The sequence below is a fragment of the Cornus florida genome, unplaced genomic scaffold (genome assembly GCF_030987335.1).
Source record: "Cornus florida cultivar Cherokee Brave unplaced genomic scaffold, ASM3098733v1 CherokeeBrave_3.0.0_Hap2_Chr06, whole genome shotgun sequence".
Lineage (NCBI taxonomy): Eukaryota > Viridiplantae > Streptophyta > Magnoliopsida > Cornales > Cornaceae > Cornus > Cornus florida.
In genome coordinates, this window is record NW_026775576.1 from 64419657 (window position 1) to 64447311 (window position 27655).

Below are 27655 nucleotides of genomic sequence, written 5' to 3' on the forward strand. Positions count from 1 at the left end.
CCATATCTGCATCTGTGTAGCCAACTAACAATGGTTGTCCATTTCCCAAACCAAGTCTCAAACTAGAAGTGCCTCGAAGATACCTCATGATCCACTTCACTGCATTCCAATGCTCTCTTCTAGGATTTGACAAGAATCGGCTAACGACACCAACTGCATGGGCTATATCTGGTCTTGCGCAAATCATTGCATACATCAAACTTTCTACTGCTGAGGCGTAAGGAACTATTTCCATGTCTTCCTTTTCCTTATCTATAGAAGGATATTGCTTTGTACTCAATCTGAAGTGGGTAGCAAGAGGAGAGCTAACCACTTTAGTGTTGTCCATATTGAACCTTTGAAGCACTTTTTCAATGTACTCCTCCTGTGACAAATATAACTTTTTGGCACTCCTAACACGACTGATTCTTATGCCAAGAATTTTCTTTGCTGGCCCCAAATCCTTCATAGCAAATGACTTACTTAATTACTTTTTCAACTGGTCAATCCTTGAAGCATTCTTGCCAACAATCAACATATCATCCACATAAAGCAGTGGAATAATAAAATCATCATCAAAGAATTTTTTAACAAATGCACAGTGATCAGAAGTTGTCTTCTTGTAGCCTTGCTATCCCATAACAGAGTCAAACTTCTTATACCACTGTCTCGGTGCTTGTTTCAAACCATATAGGCTTTTCTTCAGCTTGCACACATAATCCTCTTTCCCTTTCACTTTGAAACCCTCTGGTTGTTTCATATAAATCTTTTCCTCCAAATCACCATGAAGGAAGGTAGTTTTCACATCCATCTACTCAACTTCCAAGTCAAGACTAGCTGCTAGGCCGAGTGCTATACGGATCAATGACATCTTTACAACTGAAGAGAAGATCTCATCAAAGTTAATAACTTTTCTTTAACCGAACCCTTTGACAACCAATCTAGCTTTATACCGTGGCCGTGAAGAGAACCCATGTGGCTTCTTCCTGTAAATCCACTTGTTTTCCAAAGCTCTTTTTCCTTTATATAGCTTCACTAACTCAAAAGTGTGATTATCATGCAATGACTGCATCTCATCTTGCATGGCCTCAACCTACTCTTTCTTGTGTTCATCTTCTATGGCTTCTGCAAAACACTGGGGCTCTCCCCCGTCAGTCAATAACACATATTGCTCTGTTGAATACCAAGTGGAAGGACGTTGGTCTCCGGGAGACTTCCTGGATGGAATCTCTGGTGAAATCTTTGGCGCTGTCAATTGCTCATCAATCTCAATATCTCCCTGAACCTGTAGGGGAACATCTACATCACCTGTACACTGGTGGTCATCCTGAACATCATTCTCAACCTGAGATGGCAGATTCTTCAGAGGAGCTAGATCTACATCAGTCAAGATATCAACTTGCTGAGACATAGATTTCCCTGCTTTCTCAATATCCTGAATCGTCTGATCTTCTATAAACACGGCATCTCTTCTTCTCACAATTTTCTTTTCAACTGGATCATAAAGCTTGTACCCAAACTCATCTTGGCCATAGCCAAGGAATATATACTGTCGCGTTTTCACATCAAGTTTGGACCTTTCATCTTTTGGAATATGCACAAATGCTTTGCACCCAAAAACACGAAGATGATTATAGGAGACATCCTAACCTGTCCAAACTCGGTCTGGCACATCAAACTGTAGAGGAACACAGGGTGTAAGATTTAACACATGAACAACTGTGCTTAATGCCTCCCCCCAAAAGGATTTTGGCAACCTGGCTTGTGAAAGTAAGTATCTCACTCTCTCAACCAGTGTCCTGTTTATCCTTTCTGCTACGCCATTCAACCGAGGAGTTTTAGGAGTTGTCTTTTGATGCCGGATACCCTGCTGTCTACAATACTTATCAAAAGGACCAGAATACTCTCCGCCGTTATCAGTACGAATGCATCTCAGTTTCTTCCCAGTCTGTCTCTCAACTAAGGCTTGAAATTGCTTGAACACTGCTAACACTTGGTCTTTTAAATTCAAGGTATATACCCACAACTTCCTTAAATGATCATCTACGAAGGTCACAAAGTATCTGGAGCCACCAAGTGTTCTCGTCTTCATAGGGCCACACACATCTGAATGTACCAAATCCAGTATCTCCGACTTTCTCGAATGAGGGGAATTCTTAAAGGAGACTCTGCTCTGCTTCCCTGACAAACAATGTGTACACCTTTTCAGAAGTGTACTTTTCAGTCCATATAGTAGACTTTTCTTCCCAAGTAGAGCTAATCCTTTCTCACTCACGTGAGCCAGTCTTTTGTGCCACAACTCTGTTGTATCATTATCCTCCATCGCATTAATAATGTCGTTGGAGATCTTTGTTTACAGAATGTACAGTGCAGAGTGCTACATGCCTTGAGCCACAACCATAACACCCCTAGTGAGCTTCCACTGGCCATCACTGAAAGTGTTGCAGTACCCTTCATCATCAAGTTTACCTGTAGAAATCAAATTCAAACGAATGTCAGGAATATGTTTCACATCTCTGAGAACTAACCTCATGCCATTATTCATCTTCAGATACACATCCCCAATTCCAATGACTTTAACCAAGCCATCGTTGCCCATCTTTACTGTTCCAAAATCACCAGATTTATAGGATATAAAGAAATCCTTTCGAGATGTAGCATGAATAGAGGTACCACTGTTAATCACCCAATTGGTCTCATGGTATGCAACATTTATCGTCTCATCATCATAAATAATGAGGAAGTCTGCAGGAGTGGTGGTAGCAACTCTGTCATCACCTTCTTTGTCATCTCCATTCTTCGTTCCCTTCCCTTTCTCATTCTTGTTTTCTTTCTTCAATTGCCTGCAATATTTCTTGATGTGTCCCTTTTTCCCGCAATGATAACACTCAACATTTGCAAACTTGTTGGACTTACTTCTGCTGTTATCTCTGTTCTTCGGACCTCTGCTCTTACTTTTCCCCCTCTTTTCTGTAACCAAGATCTTTGACTGTGAAGAGGGTCCCTGTGTTTTTCTTCTCATCTCTTTATTTAGCAAACAACTCTTGGCCATAGCCATTGTGATTACACCTTTCGGAGCAGAGTTAGACAATGAAGTTCTGAGCGTCTCCCACGAGTCCGGTAATGAACCAAGCAACCATAACCCTTGTATTTCATCATCAAACTTAATACCTATTCCAGGCAGCTGATTAATAATTCCTTGGAATGTATTCAGGTGATCAGATAAAGGAGTCCTGTCTTGATATCTCAAAGCTATCATCTGCTTAACCAGAAACAATTTATTATTTCCAGTTTTTCTAGCATATAGCTGTTCAAGCTTACTCCATAGAGAACGTGCATTTGTCTCTCCATTAATATGGTTCAAAACATTACCCACTGCCTCATATACCCACACACCTGTCGATGTAACAAAGTCCATTCCACAACAGACTTATTTTCTGGTTTTTTAGCACTAAACACCGGTAGGTAATAATCTTTCACATAAAGAAGATCCTCCATTTTTCCTTTCCATATGTGATAATTTAAACCATTGAGATTAATCATTCGACTTGTATTTGCTTCCATAACTTAAACTGCCAACCTGACAATCTGTCAACCTGGAACTCTGATACCACTTTGTTGGGAGAGATAACAATAAACAAATACAGCGGAATAACTCTTCTACCTATATGCAAGCAAATATAGTGTATCTCTAATTTTATATGTACTGAAAATAATAGAAAAGAAAATCAATTACACCAAACCACAAGAACACAAGCAATTTTTTACGTAGAAAATTTCCCCAGTGTGAGGAACAAAAACCACGGGACCTAATCCAGTTGAAATCTCCACTATCAACCAAATAATGGGTACACAAAGTCTTCTCTAATCGCAATTAGAGGCTACAATACATCTCATCAAGATATCATCAATCTTGGCAAAAACAAAGAGAATTGGAGGGGAAATATTATAAACCCGGTTACTGTTCATGGGCACAAATCACTGTTCCAGAGCTCAAAATCCGATCTTCACCATTCATATTTTAACTCATTGAGTCATGAACCTCTCCTCCAAATTTCAGCTCGATCGGACCACGAACAAAGCAGGATCGGAGGTTTGATGAAATATGGGCAGTGTGAAAAAAAATTGCGTTTTTCTCTCTTTCTTTTGTGTTAGCTACGGCTGATCTCTCCTACCTTTTTATTCTGACTTCCTTAGGGTTATTCACTCTAAAGGGCTGGGCTTTGGGCTTTAATAAAACCTACTTAGGCTTTCCTCCATATAGAAGGAAATAAACCCAACACTGGGATCAAATCAGTACTGTATGAGATGTGTGGAATAAAAACTCTCACACACACACACACACATATATATATAAGTTATATATGCAAGTATACATATTATAAGTTTTTACTCTTGATGATAACACCACACCCTTTTAAATGTGCTTTAATAATACAAAAACAGTACCTCATACAGATCATATGATTTTGTGTTCCCTTTTAGGATAGTTCAACTAATTTATAAAAATGAAGTGGATTAAAGTAGTCATTCCTTTATTTGGTGTCACTAGTACATTTACAACGTCTTTAATAAAAAAAATCATTTAGTACAAGTATGTTTGTAAATGTAATAAATATAAGAGTAGTGTTATTATGAGAGCGCTATCGCAAAAAAGTCTACAAAGTTCGGAGCTTATAAGCCATACAATTTCTATTTTTAAGAATTTGGGAGAGGCAATTAATTAAGAAAGAATCATTCACAATTAAAGAAACAAATCTAGCTTTTTTCTCTCTCTTCTCTCCACATTCTCTTTTTCTCTCATTGGTTGAGTCATTAGTTAATACCTTCAACCAATCTGTCTCTTTCTCTCAATGGGTTAACCCTCAAAGGTGACATACTGGGTTCTAGTAAGTTAAATTTCATTTATTATGTTCGTGACACTATTTCATTCTATTTGAGATTTTTTTTTTTTATTTGTTCGCATTTTTGAATTTTAGAATAACCTCATCACAAAAATTTTACGCCAAATTAGTTGAGGGTTAACCAAGAGAGAGAAAGAGAGAACGTGAAAAGAGGAGAGAAAAAAACTTAATTTGTTTTCTTACTTGCAAATGATTCTTTCTTAATTAATTCCCTCACCCAAATTCCTAAATATAGGAATTATGTGACTCTTACAATAACAATGCTCTAAATATAATATTTTATACTTGTCATTATTTGGCAATCTTGTATATGTGAAGCTGCCACCTTTTAATTCTTTTCACCAATTTTTAACTCTCTCCTTCTAAAGAGTAATGAGTCCAATCCACCCATCTCTTTTTTTTTTTTTTTTTTTTTTTTTCGAGTAATGATACTTGCACCGATTTATTGCACCAAATATTTTTGAATTTTCTTTCGAGTAATGATACTTGTATTGATTTATTGCACCGAATTGTTGCACGGAATGTTTCTGATTGATTATTTATGCATAGTGCATGTAAGTGGAGGGTCTCACTTATTTATTTATGCATAAATGAATCAATTAAAATAAATAGATCTGACAATTCATCACAACAAATCGCATAAATAAAAAAGTGGACCCTCCACTTACATATACTATGCATAAATAATCAATCAGAAATATTCGGTGCAACAATTCGGTGCGATAAATCGATGCAAGTATCATTACTCTTTTCTTTATATTTCACTCCTGTTAAATATCCATCTCATTATATATATATATATATATACACACACACACACACACACCATATCTCTCTCCTTTTTCAAAACGAGGGGCTGCATGATCGCACTCTACTTATTGTTTATAACTTCATAATTAAGAATATGATTTATGTTTTTATCTTAATCTTCCATCGGAGATTGTTTATAAATAGATCGATTAAAAGAAATAGGTTTAACAATTTATTATAACAAATCGCATAAATAAAAAAGTGAACCCTCCACTTACATGTACTATACATAAATAACTAATAAAAAATATTCGGTGCAACAAATCGGTACAAGTATAATTACTTTTTTTTTATTTTATATTCCACTCCTATTAAATATCCATCTCATTATATCTATATATATATATATATACACACACACATAGATATAATATATATATATATACACCATATCTCTCTCCTTTTTCAAAACGAGGGGCTGCATGATCGCACTCTACTTATTGTTTATAACTTCATAATTAAGAATATGTTCCATGTTTTTACCTCAATCTTCCACCGGAGATTGTTCCTGCCACTTTGAATAAGTCGGCAAGGCCCACTGGTCGGCCCATGGCTTTTATGCATTTTCTCTCAAAGTTTTGATTTTTGGTAGAAATGTGATTAATTTTGTGGATTTATTTTGATATTACAGTGGCCCACCACGGTTTGAAGGTGACAGGCCGAGGTTTGGTGACCGGGATGGATACCGTGGGGGTCCTCGAGGGGGCCCTCCCGGTGAGTTTGGTGGCGAAAAGGGTGGTGCTCCGGCCGACTTTCAGCCTTCTTTTAGGGTAATTTCTATTGACTAAATAAATATAGATAATTTATTGATGTAGATTTGATTTGTGTTATTAGGGATTCCAAATGTTTTACGATTGATGCATGATTCAAAATGTTTGGTATGGTTGTTATGTTATTCAATTGAAGCTGTTACAAATAGAGGACTGTTGTGCTAGTGTGTGGCAGTTGTTAGATGTTAGTCTTTTGAATTTAACTAAAAGATCTTGTGATGTGTGTGTTCACTCATAGTAAGTTATGCCTTTTAATCATCTCTGCTTTTATATTTCAGAACACTCCTTTGTGACTTGTATTTATTTGTCAAACCGAAGCTGCTCTATTTACCCAAACCACTAATGAATGGAAAGTGGGGATGTTAATTAGTAGGATTTTTTTTGTTTGTTTGTTTGTTTTCATACTAAACAAATTCCCTAGATTTGATCATTTATATTTGTTTAAATTGCTAGATGATATATTTGAAGGTGGTTGAAGTGCCCAAGTGTTGTCTTGGGGATGATTTGCTGTTTATTCCTTGACACCGTAGCAAAATGACCACAACCGTTTATATTGATGAATGTGTTTCGAATTTCTTTTCCTACCCGCACTATTGCATTGTCTATATAGATGGGCTTATAGTAGCACCTTTTATTTTAACTTGATGGTAACTCTATATCAGCATTAAATATAAATCAGCTGAATAAGTGAAAGAACAAACTTTTTTCTCTCTCATGGTTTGCTTATGCTCTGTTCTTAGGTTTCTGTTAGGGTCTTGATAGTGATTTGAGTTAAATTCTTAAATCTGTTTCTATCTTCACCGTAGACTGCCTTAGTTCATGTGTATCCAAATCGGCACAATTGTTTTTACAACCCCCAAACTGACTTCATAAGGGTTCCATTATCGTGAACAAGCAGCTCTCTCTGTCCACCTGAGCTTTCAAAGATAAACCCACCATAATAGGTTTCTAATGCTCAACAAATTTAATTGCACGTCTAACTTTCCGAATAGTACTCAGACTTTGATCAGTTTCAAAAGTTAAAATCAGTGGGCCTGATGCTTCAGTTGTTCTCATTGAATGGGTTTAAATTTTTAGAATTTTGATAGCTCAAATAACTAAAAACCTCAAGATATTGAGCTCGAGGAGCCCTTTCGTTGTGGTACTTCTGAGCAAATAAACTGGTATTAGAAGCTATGATAAAAGGCATATGAATCTACAAGAAGAAAGCATCTCAAAAGCTTTCAATTAACTTATTTACGAGAGGTTGGAATTTTGATCCAAGTATTGCTAACCCTTGGTGTTTAATAGTTGTCAACCTGTCCTTTCAATGAGCAGGCTGTGATTTATGCCATTTGAATTCTCTTTCCACTTAAGGAATTGTAGAGTTGTCTATGCGGAGACTAGTGTGTTTCAGTCCTTTAGCGTGGATACTTTGTTCTACGTGTTGTGCCAACGGTGTCTGACATGACTTCTCATATACTCTTCGGAATGTATTTTATATGACATCAGTGTTGTTAAAGGCGCGCCCAGGGTCACACCTAGGTGCACCTAGGCTCGAGACTCAAGTTTAGCGCTTGTTATCATTCCAGACTCACTGATGTTTATTAGGCACTTGTCTTGGTTGCGCCCCGTCCTGTTCGTGAGGCGTGCCTCACTGATATTTGTTTAATAAAATACGATTGTTCTATTTCTTAAGCCAAAAGGGGCATTTTTGGCAACTTAATAAACAGAAAACAAAAGCACAAACATACAATCGAAGTAACTTTGGTACAAAAGAATAAAAAATAAGAAAACCCAAGAGTCAAAGTGTTAACCGAACAACGATAGAATGAGATTGTGAGATGAAGATGAAGCCCTAATTGCAGAGATAAACGACGAAGTTACATCAATTCTTTCTTTCTTTCTTTTTTCTCTCTAGATCTCCCCTCTCTTCTTATCTTTGTTTACATCTCTCTCTTCGACTAATTCTCTTCTCTTTGTATCTTTTATTTTTTTTTTGGCTCTAATTTTTCTTCTTTTTTTTTTTTTTTTTTTTTTTTTTTGTTAACATATTTATTTCTTTTTGGGCTTTGTTTTGCCATTCAAAAAAACACATTTTGCTTTGCCTTTCAAGAAAACAAATTTGTGCTCTGTTTTATAGTTGTTAGATACTTGTATAATTGATGGATTTACTCTTTTATATTACTATTTGATATTAATTTTTAGAATATTGATATAACTTATGAGATATGAATGTTATTATGGTAATTTAAATTTTTAATTATGCGCCTCACTTCACTCAGGCATGCGCCTCGTACCTCAACTCCAAAGGACCTCTAATGCCTTGGGCCTCTAATAACACTGCAGGGCATGCATGTACGCATCATAAGTTTTTTTTAGAAGTTCACGTCACAAAAGCCAGTGAAGCATGCAACTGACGCCCCTTTTAAAACAGGAAAAGGAACATGTAAGTCTCACAATGAGATATGTTGACTGGAGATCGCAAAGAAAATTTGTATCAGCATATTGAGTGTTATCTTCCAAATTATGCAATTTTTAATATGGAAAAATGAACAAAACGATTAGATATAAATATAAAAATTTATATTTCTACAATATAGTCTATTTTAGAAATTTCCACATCAGCTTATACATGTTAGTTTGTGTCCATATCCTTGCATGCTTTGATTGGCTTTTGATGTGCTTTGGGTCATATCTATGTTGTAAATTATGTGTTTTCACTGCTACCGCATACTGTTGCAGTTTATGTTATATGGACCTGACTGCTAAGAATATGTTCTATGCCCATCTTGCAACTTATCATTTCATACAATTTTCATGGAAGAAGGTTTTTCCTTTAAGGCGGCTTGTTCCTCATTCTTCATACTCGTATTTTTGTGATTGTAATGAGGTTAAGAATTTCAGTTTCGCAAACACCAGTCACTGTTAATTTGTATTCTTCGAGTGTTTTAGGATTTGTCCTAGTATGCATTCAAAGTGAATTGTTTTATGAGATTTAGATCTTTATCAGAATGAGTGAAATGAGTGCAGATTCTTCCAAAGTTTTTTTTTTTTTTTTTTCTTTTTTTCTTTTTTTTTTTTTTTTTTCGCTTCGATGCTATCATTTGGCTTACTACTGGTTTCAATCTTTCAGGGAGCTGGAAGGGGTGGCTTTGGGTGTGGAGCTGGAGGTTACGGTGCGGCGCCTCCCAGTTCAAGCTTTTCTTGATTGTAATGTTTTAGCGAATTAAATTCAATCCTTAGAACTTACATGGTGCGATTGCGCAGACCAATCAATATCATGTCTCCTAATCACAGTTTTGAATCATCTTACCTTCAATTTTGTCCTCTTTGTTATTTTAATAAAATATTCTTTGGCCATTAAGCATTCTTATCTCGGATAAATTCAATCCTTACTTCGATTTTGTGCCACACACGGGCTTAGCCTCTTGAGGACTGAACAGTTCTGTCTACAACCGAAGACTGAACGGTTGCAATGTCATTTCTGCCATGTTTCTACCTACTCTTTGCATTGTTGACAAAGTCTATTTGCAGATTAGTATGCCTAGTTAGACTGATGATTTCCTAGTATATGTTGTGAAAATTTACTGCTTATAAGGTTTTTTTCAATATTCTGAGTCCATCCCTGTGAGGATGAAGTTTGTGATGACTTTCCCCAATGAAATTCAGGCATCTGTCCTAAAAATGTTATGTAATTTTATATAAAAAAATAAAAGTCCAGATTGACTAGTATCAGATTTTTTTTCCCCTAATCCTCAGCCACATCCAGAAGTGGCCTGGTTTTGATTGATAATAGAGACGAGTGTGTGTGCAAGTGAGTTGCAAAATTGAGGCCACCATTTGAATCTAATCAGTAATTAGTAAATTAAACTCCAAAACACAGAGCAAAAAATGCACAAAATTATATGGTTAGGGTTTAGGAATGGAGGAGGAGGTAGTAGTGGAGGTTGTTGGGTAGTGGATTAGAAAGACACAAAGATTTCAATGGTGGGGAAGATGACCATCATTCGCGAGGAAAGAGAGGGTTTTATAGAGATGTAGATAATGGTGGGGGAAGATGACCACCGAGATGTAGATTTAGAGAGAGACTATTAGATGGTCTTGGTCCATGTACGTGTCGGACCACCTATCCCCTAGCCCTGTGACCAAATGGGCTTGGTAAGTGACAAATTTCATCCTGATAGGGCAGGGAACCAAGTTGCCCATAAAGGGAATGGAGAAATATTATTAATATAGCACGGTAAAGCTTGGAGGCTATGTCCATACTATATATATATATATATATATATGTGCAGATAAAAAAGCCATGCAATTGTCCGTAATTAGAACTCTTAGTTTAGCATAAAAAAAAAAAAATTACAACTTTGACTTGGTAAATTTGAAAATTGTCATATAAAAATTAACATCCTGTGCTTCTGCCCTCAGTCCACTTCCTCCATATTGCTCTCCTCATTACCATCTTCCTCCAATGCCGGCATGTCAGCATCCTCGCCACCAACCTCTTCCTCATCGATGCTCAGACCCAATTTCAACATCCTGTGAATCCTCGCCGCGAAAGTGTTTGGATCGTCAAGACTGAAGCCAGAAGTCAGGAGAGCAGTCTCAAATAGTAGCAGCACAAGGTCCTTCACCGACTTGTCATTCTTGTCAGCCTCGGCTCTCTTCCTCAGCTCCTCCATGATTCCATTGTCTGGGTTGATTTCCATGGTCTTCTTGCTCGACATGTATGAGCTCATGCTGCTGTCTCTCAGAGTCTGCGCCTTCATGATCCTTTCCATGTTTGCAGTCCACCCATACTCTCCTGTAACCAAACAGCACGGCGAATCCACAATCCTATCAGATACAACCACTTTCTCAACTCTGTCTCCCAAAATTTCCTTCATGGTCTTGCAAAGGCTCTCAAATGACTTCTTCTTTTCCTCTTTCTTCTTCTTCTCTTCCTCACTCTCGTCGTCAAGCTTCAAACCCTCCTTTGTGGCGGAAACCAATTTCTTCCCATCATATTCCTTCAGCTGCCCAACAGCGTACTCATCAATGGCATCAATCATGAAAAGAACCTCGTAGCCTTTCTTCTTGAGCCGTTCCAAGAATGGAGAGTTCTCAACGGCCTTCTTGCTCTCACCGGTGATGTAGTAGATGTCCTTCTGACCCTCCTTCATCCTGGTGACATAGTCCTTCAAGCTAGTCAACTCTTCACCACTCTTCGTGGAGTGGTATCGGAGCAGGTCAGCCAATTTCGCCCTGTTTTGGCTGTCCTCGTGAATACCCAACTTCAAATTCTTCGAGAAAGCTTCATAGAACTTAGTGTAATCCTCCTTGTTCTCCGCAATCTCATTGAACATATCTATGCATTTCTTCACAAGGTTCTTCCTGATCACCTTGAGAATCTTGTTCTGTTGCAGCATCTCACGAGAAATGTTGAGTGGCAAGTCATCAGAATCCACAACACCCTTGACAAATCCAAGGTACTCCGGGATGAGCCCCTCGCAGTTGTCCATGATGAACACCCTTCGGACGTAGAGCTTGATGTTGTTCATCTTCTTTCGGGTATCGAAAAGATCAAATGGGGCTCTCTTGGGTACAAAAAGGATAACCTTGAATTCAAGCTGTCCTTCAACAGAGAAGTGCTTGACGGAAAGGTGATCCTCCCAATCATTGGTCAAGCTCTTGTAGAAGGAGGCATATTCTTCCTTGGTGATCTCCTCCGGCTTTCGCAACCAAATGGGTTTCTGCTTGTTAATGAGCTGCCACTCATGGCTGACCTCCTTGATCTTCTTCTTCTTCTTGGTGTCCTTGTCTTTCTCCTCATCAACCTCCTCAACATCACCCTCCTCTTCCTTCTTTGGTGCATCGTCTTCGTCGTCGCTGATCTCTTTCTCAGTGGTTTTCTCAGTCCATAGATAGATAGGATAGCTAATGAATTCAGAATGCTTTTTCACAAGGTCCTTAATCCTCCTCTCCTCCATGTACTCCAACTACAAGAAATCAACAACATAAAGTAAGTACCAAGCAACCGAATTCAAACAATCCCAGACAACTTATCTGTTTGGTTGCAAAGAAAAACGGAGGGATTCAAACTTCCCATGGTTGAGAGACAAATATAACAATTTGGAGTTTCAAAAACCAACATTACATTCATTACATTGCACGGGTTCAATTCAACAGTAACAAAGCAACATAACATTGAATTGGAATTTTTACCTGGTCTTCCTTGAGGAAGAGAGTGATTTTGGTCCCTCTGCCTAGTTGCTCGCCATTGACGTCCCTAGTGACAGTGAAGGACCCACCAGCTTGAGATTCCCAGATGTACTGTTCATCATCGTTGTGCTTTGTGGTCACAATGACCTTCTCTGCAACAAGGTAAGCAGAGTAGAACCCAACACCGAATTGACCGATCATGCTCACATCTGCACCAGCCTGCAACGCCTCCATGAATTCTTTGGTCCCCGATCTTGCAATTGTCCCCAAATTGTTCACCAAATCTAATAAAAACAACACATTCACAAACAATTTTCAATTATTGACCATCCAAAAAACAATTAAAAAAATGCAACTACAATAATCCTAAATTTGCCCTAGAATGCTACTACATTCTACAATAGTTTCAATTTTTTCTGATGAAAATTTTCCTGGGAAACAATCATGAAATTTTAGCTTAAAATTGGGAGTCAAACTGATTATAGTACCTGCTTTGGTCATTCCGATACCACTGTCGATGATAGAGAGGGTCTTGTTGACCTTGTCGGGGACGATCTTGATGAAGAGCTCCGGCTGAGCATCGAGTTTGCTCTTGTCCGTCAGACTCTCGAATCTGATCTTATCCAAAGCCTACATACACCAAAATTAATCAATTCAACACCAAATCACACACATTCACATATGACAGAGAGAATATGTAATACATACATCAGAGGAGTTACTGATGAGTTCCCGAAGGAAAATCTCCTTGTTAGTGTAGAAGGTGTTGATGATGAGGCTGAGAAGCTGGTTGATCTCTGCCTGGAAGGCAAAGCTTTCAGCGTCGGCCATCTGAACATCCGCCATTACTACTGATTCTTCAACCAACATAGCAATGCAGAAAGAAAGCTTGAAAGAATGTTAGAGAGAAGGTTCTGTAGAGAGAGAAAGTTGTGTAGAACGAACGCTACTAGGGGATTTTGGGAGAGGATTCGAAACAGAGCTCGCTTACGAATTGCAAGCTGCTTGCGGATTGGGGTATTTATGGACAGAGAGGTCCCGAAATAGGAGGGAATTCGTGGTTCTGGAATCTTCTACTCTCCTCTCTATTACTCGGTTTTTTGAAAAAATCCTATTTAGCCAAGGTAAAGGAAAGGAACTTTACGGCGACGTTTTTGTGTTTGTTCCAATGTTCTTGAAGCAAGCCACGCTTGCACGTGCAAGTCGTGAGAGCCTCGAATGGGTGAGATGCTAATGGGCCACCCGGTTGCATGGACCCAGAGTTTTTTTGTTTTTTCAAAAGTTACATGGACCCAGAGTTCGAGTCACAATTGTGTCGCAAGTTTTAACCCGACATGCTAACATGGTTACAACACAATATAAAAATAACGATAATTGTGTCAATACGAATTAATACGATAATTATGTATAGTGTGTTTGTATTTGATTTACTAACTTATTTATTATAATTAAATTAAACTATTTAATTAAATATATTAAATAAATGTGTCGTATTTGTTTATGCCCCTTGGTGCTTTTGGTTTTGGAGGGCAAATCATATTATATTTTATTATTACAAATAAAAATTATTTTTATTATTTCTAGTAATATTTAAAATTTGTTAATTTAAATTTATACTATTGATTAATATATTAATAAATTGTAGTTATATGAAATTATATACATGTTTAATTTCAAATTATGTTTTACATAAAATAATTTCTGTTAAGTAATTTTTTATATCATTTAATAAATTATGCATACTTAATATTAAATTATATGAAAGTATGAAGTCCAATATATAAAGATTAAAATTGTATTTTGGGGATAATATTTGGTCATTTTACGATAAGAATGGGTTGTATTGACATTTTAAAATTTTAAATTAATAATTGACTTCTAAACTAATGTGCTTGTAATACGTGCTTCCCTAATTTATGAACAGTTCCCTCAACTTCCCCAAAAAAAAAAAAAATTTCCATATTGCAAAAGTGGTCATGGTCGACTTTCCTCGTTGGGAAAGGAGGGAGAAGCAAAAGAAAATTTTCCATATTGCAAAAGGAGTCGACTTTTCTCATTTGGAAAGGAGTGAGAAGCAAAAAAACAAATCCCATGTTACAAAACGAGTCGACTTTCCTTATTTGGAAAGGAGTGACAAGGAACAAAAAATAAATAGATAAAATAAAATAAAATTCCATACTGCAAAAGGAGTCGACTTTCCTCATTAGGAAAGGAGTGAGAAGCAAAAAATAATTTTCATATTGCAAAAGGAGTCGACTTTTCTCATTCGGAAAGGAGTGAGAAGAAGCACTCTATATTTGCGAAAGGAGTGAGAATAGGGCCGCAATTCGGACAAGTTTGAATGATAATTTGAGCCTAACTCCCACCATATACAAGGCTAAACCCAAGCCCAACCCACCATATAAAAACCCAAACCCAACCCAACTCTACCCTAACTACTCAACTCTAGTCTAACACGTCCTTCTACTTTTTAATTCGGACTTGTAACTCGTGCTTAGATTTCGTGTTAAAAATTAAGATAAAATCGAGTTACTCGTATAGATAATTTTCACACCAAAAATTTAATATGATCTTGAATTAGTTTTAAATTAAATTACTCTTAAAAAAAAGTTTAAAGGCATTTTATAAAATTTTGAATAAATTACAAACAAATTCATTGATAAAATTTTGAATAAATTACAAACAAATTTTTAGAAAATTAATTGTCTTAAATGATAATATATAATAAGTTAAAATTTAACAAATAAAGTTTAAAAGAAGAAAAAAAAATAATCATAGTTTAAATATTATATTTAATGTATTTAAAATTAAAAATATATATAAAAATAATATTAGAATTTGGGTACGAGTTTGTTCGGCTTGCTAGTACCTTAATTCAACCCAACCCTAGTTAAATTCAGATTGATATTTTTCAACCCAAATCCAATTCTATTTATGAAAATAATTGTCTAAACTTACGCAACTCAAATCGAGTTAGCTTGAGCTATGTTGAAGTTCTCAACTCAAATTGCACTCCAAACTGAGAAGCAGGGAAGTACTCTTTCTAATTGTTATAATATGTTATACTTGTCATTATTTGACAATCTTGTAGATGTAAAGCTGCAACTTTGACATCCACCTTTTAATTTTTTTAACCAATTTTTAACTCTCTCCTTCTAAAGAGTAACGAGTCCAATCCATCTATCTCTATTTTCTTCACACACGCCATATCTCTCTCCTTTTTCAAAAGGAGGGGCTGCAAGATCGCACTTGACTTATTGTTTATAACTTCATAATTAAGAAATCGATTTTATTTTCACATTTGACCGAACACCTATACATGCAGAGTTGAGTTTGTTTGATTAATTGATAATTAAAAAAGACTGATAGTTTCGTAGAATTGTTTTTGAAAAATTCAATTTGAAAAAAGTTTTTTTTTTAAATAATTCTTTAAAAATAATTTTGACTTTTTGAGAATTATTTTGTTGACCGACCAACAAAACAAACACTAATATCTATGAATTAAATACACTTTCATTTATTTCTTTATTTTTTAACAAAAGTGAATTGCATTTTATGAATGAATTGCATATGTTTCTGACCCTCAATGCTCCATAAAAAAATCTACTTGATCGGGCTGGGCCTCAAATGATAGGCTCAAATATTTTTGGAATTTTTTTATTTTATTAAAAATTAAATATTTTATTCCATAATAAAATTATATTATATTAACAAAACAAACTTTATTGGGTTTATCTAATTTAGTATTCTAAAACAATTATTGAAAAGAAAAAACTATTTCTTAAAACGGAATTGGTATTTAGCCCAACACGAATGTGAGTGGGGAGGGAGGCGCCAGTAGCATTGTTTTGTTTTTTAAAACACAAACTTTTACAATAATAAATGTTTCTAAAAGTGTTAAATTTAGATATTTGTATCAATAAGAGCACTATAAATAGATAAAATAAATCCCATTTTGTGAGTTGAAAAGCAAGTCTGGTTGAAAGGTTTTATCCATCTTTCCTTTACCAACATGTTTATTTAAACAAATTCAAATTTTCTAGTTCTTCTTTCTTTTCTTTTTTTAAATAAGCTTTCTTTTTTTAAAATCTAACTTTTTAAGAAAAAATTTTTTATTATTTTTTATTATCTTAATGGTTAATAAATTATTAAATTTACATTGATGTAATGATTTACTAGATTTAATGTAAAAAGGTTAAATTGATAATATTATTTTTAAAAAAAATAGTCCATTAACTTTTCAAATTAGACACTTATTTTGGGATGATAAATATTAAGGGCGTATTTGGACGGAGGTTTGATATTGGTTTGACTATTTTGCTTTTCTTTTTGGATCCATACCATGTTTGGAGTGGGGTAATGTGGTATTGAATAGTGTCAAAACATATATCAAAATTGGGCCATAACCCATATCACCAATTTCGTGATATTGGGTGTTTTCGCAACTGTAGCAGAGATATCAGTGGTGGTTATCGCAGGCACCAACGTTTAAAGATGCACTAAGAGTGTGAGTGTACAATGTGGCCAAGTTTTAAATTTATAAAAGCCATTATTACTTTTAACTAAAAATATAGTTAGGGTAAGTAGAAATCGTCCTAAGGGATTATGGGCGTGTTTGCAATGGAAACAATGTATAGGGTTAGTAGATCAGATGATCAAAAGATGATTTGTTTGGTTGATTAAAGTACAATGAAATTGAAATTAAAGCAAGTAAAAGGTAACAATTTAGAATGTAGGGAAAAAGATATAGAAGAGAGGACTTGGGGTACTAGATCTCACTATTAAGCTTGCCTTCACTAGACACTAGCAATTATATATCAATGGGGGAAATTAAATTGTAACTTGTGTATGTGTGTGTGTGTGACATTAATTGAAATTAGGTATGGATGGCAAATAAGTATAGATTGTCTAGCCAATTCAAATGGAAAGCACAACCTATCAAATGAGACCAAAATCTATTCAATGAAATCATAATTTATGCACACACAACTATTTAGAAGCATACACCATTTGCATTCATAAGTATGGAACACCAAGGAACAAGAATAGATTGTCCACCTATCTAAGAATTTAAAACAATTATACTACATCTATACTAAAGACATGGAAATTAAACTAAGTAAGCTAAAGGTGTGGCACAATCCATCAAGAAACAAGTGTGAACCATCAAATAAATTACAAGAGTGTTCAATTAAGCACTATGTTTTGACCATCTCTAGATTCACTTCATCCATACACATAGACATGATAAACTCTACTAAATCTAGAGAAAACCAAATGAATCATCCATTCTAGAACTCATAGACATATGGTTAGAAATAGATAATCAATTGAAAGCATTAATCCATACACATTAAGTAAAAACTACAACATATATATATAAATATCCAAGATCAAAATATTTATTACAAGCAAATCCCCAAAAATATACAAAACACTAGGTCTAGGAAGTAAACTTAGGGGCTACTCTAGCCCCAAGTAGATGTCTAACCATTCATTGAAGTAGTCATCCAACCTTCAAGGGCTATCTCCATAGTAGGAATGACCTCTTTCTTGATGGAAACCCTAGAAGAATGGAAGAACTCCCAAAGATGTGTAAAAGCTCTCTAGTCTCGAGCCTCCTCTCCAAAATATGAGATATGATATATATATTGAAGATATGTTCAATCTTTTGATATGAATGGCTCAAAATCCTTATATAGGAGGCTCAAGTGTCACACCCAATGGTCTGAATTTGTTCACTAGAGTCCTTGCAATGATTGCACCATGAGCCAATTTTTAATGAGTTGGAATTTATTTTATTTCGGACTTGAGGAGGTTCGATCGATCGAACTATGTTGAGATCGATCGAACATTGGTGAGATCCATCGAATGCTGCAGAGATTGATCATACTTGGCGATGCCTTTTTGAATAAAGACAAATCTCTAAGATATTTTGGGAAAGAGACAAGAGTGGTAAGTGGGGTGGTAGGTGTGGATAAGATCGAATATTTTTGATCGATCTGAGAAAGGTTGGATCGATCGAAGATGGTGAGATCTTTTGGATAAGGACAATTGCATGGATCCATCTTGAAATGTCCAGATCGATGTTGCTCTGATCGATCGAAGGAATGTTGAGATCGAAAGAACTTGCTGATTTTCCACACTTTGCTTCATTTTGTTCCTTTCTTCCATTCAGCTTGGGATTGCTTCTTTTAAGCTCTTATTTGGATGAATTAACTTATTTTTGGGATAAGTATCTAAAAAGGGCAATAAAATGAAAAAAGTCTAAGACGAAAAAATAAGATAGATAAAGGTCCTAAAATACCTAAGCTTAAGGGGTTTAATTGCGCACTTTTTAGCGCTCATCACACCCCCAAACTTAAATATTGTTAGTCCCTAGTAATAAACTACGAAGTAAAGGAATGAAATGAACGACTATACAACTATGAACTAGAAAATAATAAAAGGATAACGCCACTTTCGTAGGTAACATGATTGCATTTAGCATATGCAACAAGCCTTTTAAACCCCTAGGTTACCCCTAGTGGACGAGTGAAGTCTCGTGAGGGTTTCTAGAAATAATACCCACAAACATTAAGCTCATTATCACAAAAGATGCATTAATATTGCAAACAAGTATTGGGAGAAAACTACCTCAAGTATGCAATTTTTCAACCATTTCCAAGCAATCTCCCAAAATTTCAACATTAAGCAAGCAAGTATGGTCCTCTACACATCAAGAAAATGATCATGCAAATCAAAACAACTCTAGAATCCTTCTTGAGTGGACCGGCATCAAGTATGTTGCTATCTAAGCCAACTAAAGAAATAATTACATCATCGCCCTCAAACTAGTACACAAATCTAGTACCGATCATCAGGACAAATAGTGGACTTTTTATTAAAGTTTTATTGTTCTAGGTGCCTTTTTTTTTTTCTTTTTCTTTTTTATCCCTAAAGATCAAAGATGGAAGCATGGTGCAATATGTTGATCTATTAAGCTTTCTAGCTATCCATAAGGTCGAGCATTAGGTCAATGACTCCCAGGGCACTAGATAGTGAAACACCCCTATGGACTTATAAGCACAAATCAAGTAGGCTTCAAATCAAAACAACCTCTATCTAATCATTTCTCACTTCTCACCTTTTGGGAGAAGTGTAATACCCTTAATTTTAAAAATGATAGTCCTGGTATTTTAATTAATTATTTAATTGCATTTTAAAGATTTCTATTGTTTTATTTGTTTGTTACTTGAATTAATTGGGGTTTTAATTATATTTATTTGTTAATTATTTGTTTTATTGTTAATTATTTGTTTTAAATTGAATAATTTGTTTTATTGTTAATTATTTGTTTTAAATTGAATTAAGTTAGGAGAATTAATTAATTAATTAGAGTTAGGGTTTCTTTCTACTTGTAATTAAATCGTGTCTAGGATTTGAGCCGACACATATAGTTGGTTTAGGATTTAATTTAGGGTTTCCAATAAAGCCTATAAATACCTAGGTATACGTCTGCCAAGGGTTTGTTAACCCTATTCACGTAACAAAGAGAAAACATAGTGAGCAACAGAGAAAGAATTGGAGAGAAATAGATAGTGAACCTTGAGAGGTTTACAGAGAGGTTCAAGGAGGAAAGGGTGGAGTGCTTCTGGGTTGAACCAAGAGCACTGGAGATGTTTAACGGTAGCCTAGAACTTTGACGAAAACTCAGAGACGGAGGTTTAAGATTTCTGGACTGAAATCTAAGGCAAGTCTTTGTTCTATTCTTTCCCTTTAATCTGTGTTCTGTGCATGCCTAGCTAGACTCCAGGGGTTTAACTAATGATAAAACGAAGTAATCATGCATGCTTAACGGACTAAAACTGAGAGTTTTATGGTTATATATACTTGTGTGTGATTTCATTATTTTCTTAGATCTTTATGTATGATTTATGGTTTAACTTGAATCTTTACCTACTAAAACACTTAAAATAATTTAGTATGGACGTATGGGACTTAGGTTGAAGCTTAGGGGTCTTAACAATGAAGTTTTAGAGTTTACAGAGGTGGAACGGACGAAGAAGAAGACCTCAGCACTAACTGAGGCGCCTAAGTTCGCAACTGAGGTGCCTAAGTTAGCAATTCAGCCCCCTTAGTTAGCAGCTGAGGCTGCTCAGTTGTAACTTAGCTTGCTCAGTTGGGATTTTTGGTTTTAAACGCCCAGTTTGGGTTTTGTGCACTGTTTGGACTACACAGAGTGTTAGCACTTCGTTTAAATTGTCTTAAATGATGTATATTATTGTTTTAGACCTATAAGAATATAGGTAAACAATGATTCATAAATGGATTAAGGTATGGACAGTGTACAGTTAGGGAAAGATCCTACATGTTTAACTTTGAATGTTAATCAGCTTACACTTTGGAACTTGGAGGATTGTTTATATGTGATTTAATTTTAATAAATCATATTTGGATAGGATTGTAAGTAACATAGATTACTTGAACTTAAGCATGTTTGTGTTGGATCAAATTAATATTTACTTTGCTTTTCAATTGCATCAGTTTATGGATATTTTGGAGGATGTGAACGCTTATACTTGTTTTAGCTGTATACATTATTGGAATTGGATTTTAGGCTCTATAATGACTGCCTAATATTGTTGGATATTTGTTAATTTATATTGAGGCATATTTTGGAATATGATTGATGAGTTATTAACATTATTTTGCCAATTATACGGACTTGTGGATTGTATACACCGGTATGGGACGGTGACATACTAGGGATGGTTCAGCTCAAAACGCTTAAACCTAACCTACCGGATTAAAGGAATGGATTTAAAAATATTGTATCCTAACTGTGACTAAGTCAAATCAACTGTGACTAAGTTGAATGACTTTCTAGATTAATTGGTTGTAGTTAAGTCATATCAATTGAATAAGTTGAGTGACTAATTAGTTTGTATATTGTATGTCAGCTCAGTAAATTATGGAATGACATACTCCGGATGGACGGATTTTAGATATATGGTTATGATACCACGAGATGAGCTTGAGTCTCAGACTCGTTGGTTAGGGTGCGTATATGCATTGGATGCGTAGCTGGTTATAGTAAATTGAGGTGTACCCTGTTAGGTCTAGGTACTCATACCCACCCTTAGGTGTATTTTCGCATGTTGCCTTCTATTCAGGTTGAGACCCCTACTGTAGTCCAGTGAATGTCCCTTAGTGTGAATATATATATATGGATTACTCTAGATATTGTTGAGCTATCTAGGATGTATCTATGTATCGGAGTACTGTCTAGATCGTAGTAAAATAGGATTTGCATGTGGGCCTGACCCACTATTTTACTTTTCTAGGTATTCGTCAGTTCCAGGGTTAGAACTTGGACGTGCAGAGCAGATACAGACACTCATTCATCCGACTACGTAGGACTACTCTTTATGTTTAGCTTTAATTTTCATTTCTGTTGTTTCAGTTTCAGTTTGGGATTTCATTAGGGGTCCACAGGATGGATTCCCCAGTTGTATATATTGGAGGTTTTGGAAAGTTTGGTTTTAATGATTAATAATTGAGGATTTTATTATTTAGTATTCGTTCAGCGTTATTATTTATTTCTTTAATTCATTATTTTGTATTCCGTGTTCGTTTTGAAATCCAAAAATACAACTCAAACTTACCAAATCGGGGAGAGAAATGGATCGAGAAAGAGAGAGAGAGATGAGATCTGAGACGAGAGATGAAGTGTCGAAGCTTGGGAAGCTCGCCGGAGGTTGGGAAGAAGGTATGCAGCGGCGAAAGGGAGTTAGGGTTGAGATCGATGTGTTAATCGATCAAAATGACCCTTAACTTCTATTTTTAAAAACTATTTCCAACATGTTCGATCGATCTGGAAAAATCTCAGATCGATCGAACATAGATCGATCTTTAAGAACATAGATCGATCTAAGCTCAAAACGACACAGTATTTTTGAAATTTTTTGTGGATTTAAAAAATATATATTTTTTGGATTTTTGAAAATAAAAAATAAAAAATGTTTTTGGATTTTTTTGAAAATATTTTTTAAAATAAAATAAAAATAAAGGGAAATTATTTTTGTAATTTTGAAAAATTCCTTAAAACTATATATATATATATTGAAATTTTTTAGAATAAAATAAAATAAAAATTGAAAATATTTTTGTTTTTTTGTTTTTTTTTTATTATTATTATTATTATTTTTTTATAAATTCAAAATTCAAAAAGTGCAGTCAAAGTCAAAGTCAACAAAAGGACACAGATCGATCATTCCAAGATTGATTTGGAAGATACTTCGATCGATTGAATAGGTGAAAACCTGCAGACAAGTTCGATCGATACACAGAGAGGTGATTTTCATGGGTTTCAAAAAAATTTCTAAGTATGGAATGAAGGTCGATCTGAGGAAAATCTCGATCGATCTTGGAGCACTCAGATCGATCTGAACTGAAGTTCGCTCTTCATGGGCTCGAGCACTAGGTACCAGGCTCGAGCGTTAGGTACTCAAGGTTCCAGCTTTCAATGATAATGCTCGATCCTTGAGCCTTAGCACGAGGCCCTGGGAACTTGGTTCTTCAATAAAATCAACTCTTCAAATTCCGACGCCTTGTGCTCGAGCTTGAGGGCCAAGGCTCGAGCACCCTCTGTTAAGGCTCGAGCTCTAAGGTACAAGGCTCAAGCTTCATTGCCTTATTGACTTTTCTTCTTTTTTACTTGCAAGGCTCGAGCCTCGAGACTTAGGCTCGAGCTCTGGTTTTTTAATTCTTCCAAACTTCACCATTTAAGCTCTCGGCTTGCTCTGGAGGACCGGCAACGACTCTGTAAGCTTTGATATCATCATAAAGTCCTAATTTTAACCATTTCTCTAGAAAAGTACCTATAAACACACATTAAACATAAATCAGTCTAACTATGGATAGAAGTATCACTTTAGGCCTTAACATACGTATATTTAGGGGCTCAAATATGCAAATATTCAGTGCACATCACATGCCTCCATTATCTCATCTTTGGTGATATACTCCCCCGTCACTTGCCGAACGATCAGTTGTGAATCACTTAAATCAATTAGATTTTTGACCTTCAGTTCTTTGGCCAGCTTCAATCCTGCCAGCAATACTTCATACTCTGTTTCATTATTGGTTGCTCAAACTCAAGTCTAATCGCTTGACTCAGCGTGGTGCCTTCTAGTGTATGCAGTTTAATCCCAATTCCTGCCCCCATTTGATTGGAAGAGCCATCAATGAAAAGTTTTCATGAAGAGCTTCCAAGGTCTTCTTCTATGTTTTCTACATCACATTCCAGCAGGAAATCAGCCACTGTTTGTCCTTTTATTGCCGTTCTGGGTTTATACGTTATATTGAATGAACTAAACCCTATAGCCCATTTGTCATTCTTCCTGACAAATCTGGCTTATGCAGGATCACCCTTGATGAGCGCTGAAAAGTATGTATTTAAACCCCTTCAGCTTAGGCATTCTAGTACCTTTATCTATCTTACTTTACCGTTTTAGATTGATTTCGTATCATTTCCATTTTCAAGCACTTATCCCAAAAATAAGTTAACTCAACCAAATAAGAGCTTAATTGAAGTAATTCTGGGATGAATCAAAGAAAGGAACCAAGTGGAAGCAAAAGGAAGAAAAGGTGAAAATCAACATCTTCGATCAATCTCAGATCAAAGTTCAATCGATCCAACATGATCGATCTCAGTACTTCAAGATGGATCAGAGCCATGATGACATTTTCAGAGATCTCAAAAGTTCGATCGATCGAACACTATTCTTCGATCGATCAAACTGCTTTGTCCTTATCCAAATGATTGATCTTATCTAGTTGTACCACCCTATCAATCATTTTTGTCCTTTTCCCAAAAATATCTTCAAAATATCTCAGATTTATGTTTATCCAAAAAGCCCCACCAATAAAGATCGATCCAGCCTAAGTTCGATAGATCTCAGCCATGTTCGATCGATCCAAGTCTAAGGTTCGATCGATTGAACTTCCTCTAGTACGAAAAAGTTAAATTTTCAGCTCATTGAAAGTTCTCCTTTATCCAATCATTGGGGAATATTGTGTGCACGACCCCAGCTCATTTTTAGGTGTCATTTGACGAACCTATAGAATAATAAGGATTGCTTTTTACAAAGAGAGCTAATATCATATCATATCATCTCTTGGAGAACAAGCTTAGAGGAGGAGAAGGCTAGAGACACCATTGGAGTTCTTCATCAACAAGGAGCAGATTTCTTCCATGGAGTTAGCCCTTGAAGGTTGGAGCAACATCACCATAAGTGGCTAGACATCCTCTTGGGGCTAAAGTTAGCCGCAAGCATGCTTTCTATATCTTAATCTTGTGTATTATTGAGGGATTAGTGTTGTAATTAATGTTTTGACACTTTGATATATATAGATCTTAATTATTCAATGATTTATGTGGTTAAATGCTTTCAATTGATCATTTCATTCTATCCATATGTCTATGTATGTTAGAATAGATGTTCATGTGCTTGTCTCTAGATTTTGTGTTATTGATGCATGTCTATATGTATTGATGCTATAGATTTAGAGATTGTCAAAACATAGTGCTTAATGGAATGCTCTTGTGATTTTCTTGATGGTTCATACTTATTCCTTGATGGATTGTGCCTCTCCCTTAGTTTATTTTCATGCTAGTAGTGTAGATGTAGTGTAGTTGTAGTGTAGTGTTAAATGGGAGGATAATCCATGCTAATTGTTTGATGATCCATGCTTTTGAATGCAAGTAGCATATGTCTCTAACCTTGTGTTGTATTTGGATTATGAGCTTAATGAAAGGATTAATGACTTATTTTGATCTATTGTGCCTTTCACATGTTGTTTAAACAATATATGCTTCATTGCTTAGATATATTGTGCCTTTCACATGATGTTTAGACAATACATGCTTAACTAGTCATCCTTACTTGTTGAATCAACTAAACACACACACACACCAATATTGTAACACGTCATTTGCCTTCATTAGTCACTTGTCAATGGTATAGAAATGTATTGCTTGGTGGTGATATCTAAATCCCAAGACTCTTCTATCTCTTATTTGCTCTTAGTTGCATTCTTTTGTTATCACTTAGTTTAATTTAGTTGCTCTCTAGTTTAATCAACCAACCAACTATTTGTTTGATCACTCGACCTACTAACCCTAATAGCGATTTCACAACCAAGTACGACTCCAATCCCTTGGGACGATCCCTACTCACCCTAACTATATTCTTAGTGAAGGTAGTATTGGCTTCTATAAATGTAAAACTTGGCCCTCGCTTTAATGCACACTCTTTAAGCTTGTGGTGCGGTGATACCACCACCAAGTTTTTGGCGTCGTTACCAGGGATTAGGCAACGTCGTATTTGTGGAATCAATTAGGAATTAGTATTCTTTTGATCGTGTCTTTACTTTGTTTTTATTTTTCTTTAGATTACTTATTGTGTTTGTTCATCTTTGACAAGGAACATTGAGCTAAGATCCAAGCAAAGGAGCTAAGCAAGTAAGGAAAAATGTTAAAAATTTAAAAAAAAAATTTGCTAAGCTAAGCTATAAATTTGGAGTTGAAGTGCTGAAGGACCTTTGTGAGCTTTTTCTTACTCAATCCCTTAATTAAATCGTCGGCCCGCGTGGAGGCTTATTTCTTAATTATTCTTTGCATCATTGTTGTTAAAGCATAGGAGGATGGGTTAAGTGTTTGTGGATGAAGTTTTATTAAAATTGTTGTGAAATTGAAGTGTTTGATCATTCATTGTGTTTATGTGTTTTCACATTGTGCATGCATGGTCGTAGATCACTAAGACCAACTCTTGTACCTCTTGATTTGCATCTTGAATCCGTAGTTAGAAATCCTAGGGGAAGAGGAAGTTCTAGTTCTACCCGATCCGTTACATCAATGGAAGGCCATAATGAAGAGATTGTAGAGGACCTTGGTCATATAGACCAACAAGGTATCCTTCATCCAAATGTGCACAATGAGAACATACAAGTACCATTAGGTATGCCTAGGCCATACATTCACCAACCACCACAACAACAAAGCCAAGTTCCATATAGAATGCCAAGGCCAATGTATAATCCATAACCTCTCATCATCAATCAAGGAATTCAAAACCAAGGTGTTCATGTTGCACCTCAAGTAGCTAATCCACCACTTGCTTTAAGAGATCACTATGTGCCTAATGAGTATAATGCACCCACATGCATCCAATTGCATCCATTTAGAACACATCATTATGAAATTAAGCCACAAACCATTCAAATGCTTCCTAACTATCATGAACTTCCAAGTGAAGAACCTTACAAGTATTTGGATGAGTTTCTTATAGTATGTTCCACCGTAAAATATACGAACATGCCGGAAGAGGTCTTAAGACTCAAACTTTTTCCATTCACCTTAAAAGACAAGGCAAAGTATTGGTTTAACAATCTTAGGCCTTTTTCAATCACTTCTTGGGCAGAAATGCAACAAGAGTTCTTGAAGAAGTACTATCCGGTTTCTAAGACCAATGCCATGAGAACCTCAATTCAAGAATTTTCACATGGGGATGGAGAAACGTTTCATGAGGCATGGGAATGCTTCAATGAATTGCTTAGGAAGTGTCCACATCATGACATGCCCAAATGGAAATTAGTTCAATATTTCTTTGAGAGCTTATCGGACAATTACAAAGGCATGATTGATGCTTCCATGGGTGGCTCATACATTGATAGGCATGAGGATGACGTGTGGCGTCTTTATGAGAGCATGAGTGAAAATTCTTTGCATAGAACATTATCATCCAAGAATAGTAGAAATTCACAAGGTAGGAAGAATGTTGGCTTACATTAAGTCGACCATTCGAATGAAATAGCCGCCGAAATGAAGTCTTTATCTCAAAGGTTTGATCAATTTTTTATTAACCAAAACTCGGCGAACCAAGTATCTTCCTTCCCTAACCATTCTCATCGTGCATCAAATGAAACATGTATGACTTGTTCTAGTGTTCTTCATTCTACTTCTCATTG

The 27655-nt window shown here is 35.8% G+C and overlaps 2 protein-coding genes and 1 pseudogene across 3 annotated transcripts in view; 1 reads left to right on the forward strand and 2 right to left on the reverse strand.

Annotated features, from left to right (window-relative positions):
* LOC132314890 (small ribosomal subunit protein eS10z-like) overlaps positions 1 to 9712 on the forward strand; it is a 67132-nt gene extending 57420 nt beyond the window's left edge. The window contains exons 2-3 of the mRNA XM_059813666.1: positions 6325 to 6463; positions 9579 to 9712. Coding sequence (XP_059669649.1) covers positions 6325 to 6463; positions 9579 to 9653 — 214 coding nt within the window. The 3' untranslated portion in view covers positions 9654 to 9712. The remainder of the gene's footprint in view (positions 1 to 6324; positions 6464 to 9578) is intronic.
* A 1045-nt stretch (positions 9713 to 10757) lies between these two features.
* Positions 10758 to 13692, reverse strand: LOC132311755 (heat shock protein 83-like). Of its 2 annotated transcripts, none has more exons than XM_059809832.1 (4): positions 13352 to 13692; positions 13132 to 13273; positions 12647 to 12927; positions 10758 to 12420 (listed from the first exon to the last, which is right to left on the reverse strand). In XM_059809832.1, exons 1-4 carry the CDS (start codon positions 13511 to 13513, stop codon positions 10867 to 10869), a joined length of 2139 nt encoding a protein of 712 aa, XP_059665815.1. In that variant the 5' UTR covers positions 13514 to 13692; the 3' UTR covers positions 10758 to 10866. The 2 variants fall into 2 exon arrangements, with proteins under 2 accessions (XP_059665815.1, XP_059665816.1); XM_059809833.1 differs by lacking the exon at positions 13352 to 13692 and having other exon boundaries at positions 12647 to 12877; positions 12909 to 12927; positions 13132 to 13173.
* A 13474-nt stretch (positions 13693 to 27166) lies between these two features.
* Positions 27167 to 27265, reverse strand: LOC132315311 (small nucleolar RNA R71; annotated as a pseudogene).
* Between the last annotated feature and the right edge of the window lie 390 nt (positions 27266 to 27655).